Here is a 5,971-nt window from a genome sequence, read left to right as displayed (position 1 = left end):
AGACCCCACCACAAACTTCCTGACCCTGGAGAACGGGACTGGGACAGAGCTGCAAGCCCCCGTCTCCAGCAGGGCTCTGGGGTTCAGGAAGGCAACTGGGGCAGCGACTGAGGGCTCCCATCCGGGCTTTGGGACCCTACACTGGTGAGGGTGGGGATCGGAGGGGAGGGACAGAGCGGGGCTTGAGAGACTTCTATGTCGGGGCTGTGGGGCTGGGGGCTGCTCCAGAGGAGCAAGTTTGTGGAGGGACACGGTGCTTAGGCCAGAAGGTGGAGACCCCGGGGTTAAATATGTGTGTACTTTGGGGGTGCCTGCAGGGGGAGTTCCTAGGGCCTATGGTCTCAAAAGTTCAAGAGTGGCTGGGGTGCCACAGTGCCAGACTGTGGGCTGGCCTCGTGAACAGGGACCTCTGGTTTCTCTCTGTGAGGCCAGAGTGGGGGTCCAGTTGGAGTGGGGTCTGGGCTCCGTGTGGGGGCGGTGGAGCCAGGAGGCAAAGCTAGCTTGTATGGGGGAGAGGGAAGGGGAGGGAGGAAGCTCTAAAATATGGACTCCCTGTGAGAGTGAAGGCAGCCCTGGATCCCCAGAAGGTAAGAGAGGTGATGAGGGACCGCAGGAGAGGGTGGGAGGGGCTTAGGGCCTAGGCTGTGGGGGACAGAGGTTGTTTATGAACTGGCTGCTCCCTTGATGGGGACCCATGGGGGTGGGGCAGGATGTATGGAAAGAAAAGCGGAGGACAGGGAGGGGATGCAGGAGGCTTTTTCTGTCGCTCCCTGCCCCAGCCCCAGAAAAGGCAGCTTCCTCACCCCACAGCCTCTCTCTGGTCCCTCAACTTGAGGGCGCCTCTCCAGAGACAGGTGGGGGCAGCCCTTTGGGTGCCATTTCTGATCTGTCCCTTGGGCCCAGGTTGGCTCAATCTCTGATTTGGGAAAAATGCCTGTGGCTTCTCTTTGTTTGCTGAATGGCAGGATGATGAGAGACAGCAGTGGATAGAAGAGGCAGGGTGCAGGGAAAAGGCCTGTGGGGGTATGGAGGTGAGCTGTAAAGTTGGGTGGGCTCTTTGCCTTCATGGGCAGAAGATGGGTATGTGTGGAGCCCTGAAATCCAGCAACACCACATGTCCAAGTGCTCTGGTGGGGGATGGGAAGGGATATAAGGACCCAGCCTCATCACGCCCAACTGAGGAAAAGATCCTTGGAGATTTCTCTCCATTGGACAGAAAGTCCTAGGCTTTTGTAGTCTGGGGAACACTGTGGGTTGGGAATCTCTGGTTTCAACTCCCTACTCAGCCACACCCTGTCCTAGTCCCCAGTCAGGCCTGTTGGGTCAGGGTAAAGCTGAAGATCAGAGGTCAATATGAGGCCAAGAGTTATAGGTCAGTCCATGGGTGAAGTTAAGGGACAGACCGGAGGTGGGATTGTCTGTGTGTGGGTAGGGCAGGGGTCAGTCTGGGGCCAGGGTTTAGCCTGCTCTTATAGCCAGGAAATGGTTACTTTCTACGTAAGTCAAACTGGCCCATTCAATTATTCTCAAACCCATAAGCATGGCCAGTCTGAAATTAGTGGACCCCTGGGGCAGGGTTCTACCTCCCCCCATTTCCAGCTGCAGACCGTGCCCAGATGTAGCTTTTGGGAGTGGAGGTTGTCCTGAGTCCCATGATCAGCATTCTCCCTAAATGTTTCCGGTAAATGGGTGTGTATGCACGGTAAGGATGTCCCAAAGAAATATGGGGCATGTATGCATGCTTGTGTGGCTGCCACCTGCTTCTACCTCCACCTCTCAGAGAATCAGCAGGATCCTCCTTTTTTAACACAAATTGATTCAGGGCCTCCCTCCTTCTCTAAAGAACTCAGAATGACTAATAAAAGTCTCAATAAGACCAAAAATTCTGACAAGAGAAACTTCAGAATCCATATCATGAAGGGAAAGAACACTGCTCACATCTGCCTTTTTATCAACCGCCTTCCATCCTTGGACTTGATCCTCACAAGCCCCTGCATGATCTGTTTTACAGGAAAGGGCACTGAGGCACGGACAGGCAACAGGATGCACTCCAGCCAGGTGTCCTTAAGGTGCCTAATAGGCCCTTGTCAGCCCTGAGTATCAGAGCACTCAGTGTATCACAGGCTCAGAGATAAGAGCTGGGGTAATTACAGACGATGGTTTGGACAAGGAATCAACTTAGAATGACAACCCTGAGTCTTTTTTTCTTGGTTATTCTAGATTGTTTCTGCTCCAAATACAATATCCTTGGTTGAGAAAAGCCACTCATTGAGCAGTGTTTCCCCAGCACTTAGCTGTAGAACCTGGCTGGAAGAAATGTTCAATGTTTTCACTGATGAATTGAAACAACTTATAAATACGGCTGCCATCATCTCTCCTGTGGCCTTCATCCAGCCTTTGTTGGTAAATGTTTTTCAGTCTGCTCCCCAAGAGGGAGAAAAACCTGATTTGCAGTTTGCCAACTTGTATGGTATAATCACCATGGCTGATTTCAAACTATCAATGTGATGTCAATAAATGCAAAATCGAGAAGAGATGCACAGAATCAGCTCTTGGGAGCTGGCGGACAGAAGCTCAAGTTCCTCTCATCTTAGAAAACAAAATCCTGTCCTTCCCTCCTCAAGCTTTATTTTCTTCCAGGTAATATGCACATCACCTCCTGATCTCAGCTGCACTAGCCGGAAGTGCTAGCTCTGTTCTCTCATCCTCTGCTCCCTCCTTGCCTACCAAACTCCCACCCCACTCCTTCATTCCACCAAAATGCCCTGGACCTTTAAAACATTAAATCTGGTGTTTCCCCGTCTCATCTAAAAATCTCTGAAGGATCTAGCTTCGCGGCCTTCTTTTATCGAGATCTTCATGAAACCATAGCAGGCATCCCTGTCTCCCTGGCCAGCCAACCTTCCTCCTGTTAACCTTTATTCAGAGCTTCTCCTCCCTTCCCTTCGCCCACACTACTCTCCACCAAACCTCCTGTGACAATGACTCCAAACACAAATCTCCACCTCGGAATTCTCCCTCACCTCTAGGTCATATGTCACCTGACTCCTTGGTCTGTTTTTTCAGCAGTTTCAAAAACTGTACCCGGAACACTGCCCCTTTCCCCCTGCCAGCTTGCCCTGCTCCAGTATTCTCCATCTGACCATCCATCTCCTTGCTTGGACAGTCAGTCCAAGAAGAACACCTTCTTCCTAATCTCCCATGTCCAATCCAGCCAACTTCTGTCAGTTGATTTTAACTTCTAACTTAAATGTGTGCACTTATATCTCAAGATAGTCAGCATCTGTTGCCTGGAGCACTGTTGGCTCCTGTTTCATGTTGCCCTGCTGCAGTCCATACTTCCATGCAGCCAGGTGGGATTTTTAAAACAGATTTAGTCATGCGCCTGTCTCCACTTTGCCACTTCAAGCCCTTCAGGATTTGCTCTTGTCCCTCATAAAAAACCAGATTTAAAATTGAGACCACCAGGATCTGCCTGCACAGTAAGCCTCGCCCAACCCCTCTCTTCAGCTTTGCCATGCTACCCTTTCTGCCCTGCTTGTATCTGTCATAGCACCATTTGTAATCTCAGATTCAGGTACATGATTATCTGATTATGAACGATTTATCCACCAGGCTATGGGCCCCCAGGACAGGAACAGTGTCTCTCTGGGTCACTGATGTCCCACAGCATCTGGCAGAGAATAGGCACCTGAAAACACTTAGGAGCGTCCTGGTTCCAACAAAGCAATTGTTAAAAAAAAAGACATTTCTGAGGGACTTCCCTTCAGTCCAGTGGTTAGGACTCCGTGCTTCCACTGCAGCAGGCCCTGGTTCAGTCCCTGCTCGGGGAACTAAAATTCTGCAAGCCAGGTGGTGCAGCCAAAAAAAAACCAAAAGCAAAACATTTTTGAGACAAGCTAGGACTGTGGGCTTGATCACTGGATGAGATTAAGGAATTACTGTTGATTTTATTGGACATGATAGTGGTGTTGTGGCAGTGTCCTTTTAAAATTCCGTATCTATTAAAAAAAAAAATCCGTTATCTGTTGGAGAGACATGTTAAAGAATTTATAGGTCAAGCAACATGATGTCTGGGACTTGCTTCAGTGGACTCCAGCTGAAAGTAAATAATTATTCAGTAAGGAAACAAAGGAGCAAATAAATGCCATTCTGCTTGTCCATTCTTGTTCACAGCTACAGGGCCTGCAAAGATGCTGGCTGTCCCGGAGATGGACCTACAGGGGCTGTACATTGGTAAGACCTGCCCCCTCACCTCGATCTAGGCCCATTACCCCTGTCACCCCAGCACTCAGACCAACCCCTAGTCTGTCCATGTGCCTCTCTCAGCAGAGGCTTCTGAGAGCCGTTCTGTGAGTGTGTGTGCATGGGACCGGTTAGTGCAACAGGAGTATGTATGTGAGTGTGTGTGTGTGTGTGTGCGTGTGCACACTCTGCAAGCCTGTTCACGGGACGCCCAAGTGTCTACATGTATGTGTATGCAGGGTAGGTCTGTGTGCACAGGGCTGTATGGGTGTGCATGTGTTTTGTGCAGGGTGTGTGTGTAGTATGTGAGTGTGAGTGTGTGTCCCTGCCTGTCTGCCTAAGGGCAGGTCTCTGGGCACAGGGTCTTAAGTGAGGGTGTGTGTATATCTGCACAGAACTCTGTGCATGCACGTCTGGCCTGGTCTGGGAGCAGGCTCTGGGTTTTGTGCAGGGGTGGGAGGCCAGGCGGCAGGACAGACACGCCTCAGGAAGTCCACTCACAAAGACCTGGTGGGCTGGGCCTTCCTTCCTGCCTCCCTTCCCAGGCTCAAGCCACAGCAGCTTGGCCCAAGCCTGCACCGGCCGGCTAAGAAAAAGGGCCTCTGGAAGTGTGACCACCATGTCCTTGCCCCTCCAGCACTGCAAGACAGATGCCAGCCCTGTGCAGGCACTTCCTAGAGTTCCCTTCATGCCCCGCCCCTCACATATGTTACCAGGGTACCCAAGGCCAGGGTGGCCTGGGACTTGTCAGGGCCCCATGGCTGTGGCTGAGGGAGTCGAGGCCCCAGCCCTGGCTCAGCCTAAAGCTAGACAGGCCTGTTTGATTTGCCAGTGTGTCTAAATGCCAGACCCCACCAATCTCCCTGGCCAGCCTCCTGTCCCCACACACAGATCCCAGGGCAGCCCCAGTGCTCTGCACAGGGGCCTCAGCAAAGCCCAGTGTGGTGGTGTTGAGCCACCAGCCCACACCTGGGGGATGTCCAGCCAGGCAGGCTCTCCTGCCTCCTGAACTGCTTGAGCCTCCAAGCCAGTTGCCTTCTGGGAGCTGCACTGCTTCCTTCCACCAAAGGTCCAGCTCCATCCTGGGCCTCTGAGAGGGTCTCAAGGGGGCCTCCTCCCCACAAATGCTGGCTTCAGGTCTGTGCATGTTGTGGGGAACGGGAGCTTGGAATCTGTCTTCCTCCTGTGGTTAGACACCTCTTGGCTCAGGGCTGCTCAGGGCAGGGCTGGGCCTGTCCATGACCCTTGGGGGCAGAGGGTTGGTAGGAGAGGCAATTCCCCCAGGTCCTGATTAGAACATGAGGCTGAACTTATGGAGAGGGGAGTTGCTCCACCTCCCACTCAGGTCTGTAGTTCCCCCACCTCTTCTGGTTTATCCATCCTCACCCAGGAGCTCACCTGCCCCTCTCTCCTGCCCTTCTATCTTTGGACTCAGTCCTGCCCACCCCCACGATGCTTCTCTATCCCTCCCCTTCCCCACCGTGTCTGATGGGTGCTGAGGAAGACAGTGAGTCCCTAGGTGAAGTATGAGTCACCCTTCAGGAATAGGTCGCCTCTAACTGATAATGGGCCCCGAGCCCAGGTATCCCCCACCCCCACCTCAGTCCTGTCCTTCCTACCTTCCCTCCCTAGTCCTTCTTCCCCAGCAGGGTACCGCTCACCTTGGCCCGGCAGTGACTGATGGGGAACCCCCACACCTGGGACCTAGCCACCAGCCCCTTACTCT

General features: G+C 52.7%; 1 protein-coding gene across 1 annotated transcript in view; it reads left to right on the top strand.

The window, feature by feature from the left end:
* Window positions 1-1,025: 1,025 nt before the first annotated feature.
* The window catches only part of HSPA12B (heat shock 70kD protein 12B), a gene marked incomplete at its 3' end in the record, with an annotated part of 14,964 nt that continues 10,018 nt past the window's right edge, over window positions 1,026-5,971 (top strand). Inside the window, exon 1 of the mRNA XM_010836625.1 lies at window positions 1,026-1,031. Within this exon, the coding sequence (XP_010834927.1) occupies window positions 1,026-1,031 (6 nt within the window). The remainder of the gene's footprint in view (window positions 1,032-5,971) is intronic.

This window comes from Bison bison, unplaced genomic scaffold (genome assembly GCF_000754665.1).
Source record: "Bison bison bison isolate TAMUID 2011002044 unplaced genomic scaffold, Bison_UMD1.0 scf7180017864063, whole genome shotgun sequence".
NCBI lineage: Eukaryota > Metazoa > Chordata > Mammalia > Artiodactyla > Bovidae > Bison > Bison bison.
The sequence above is the reverse complement of the archived record's forward strand: the minus strand, read 5'-3'. Positions and strand labels throughout refer to the sequence as shown.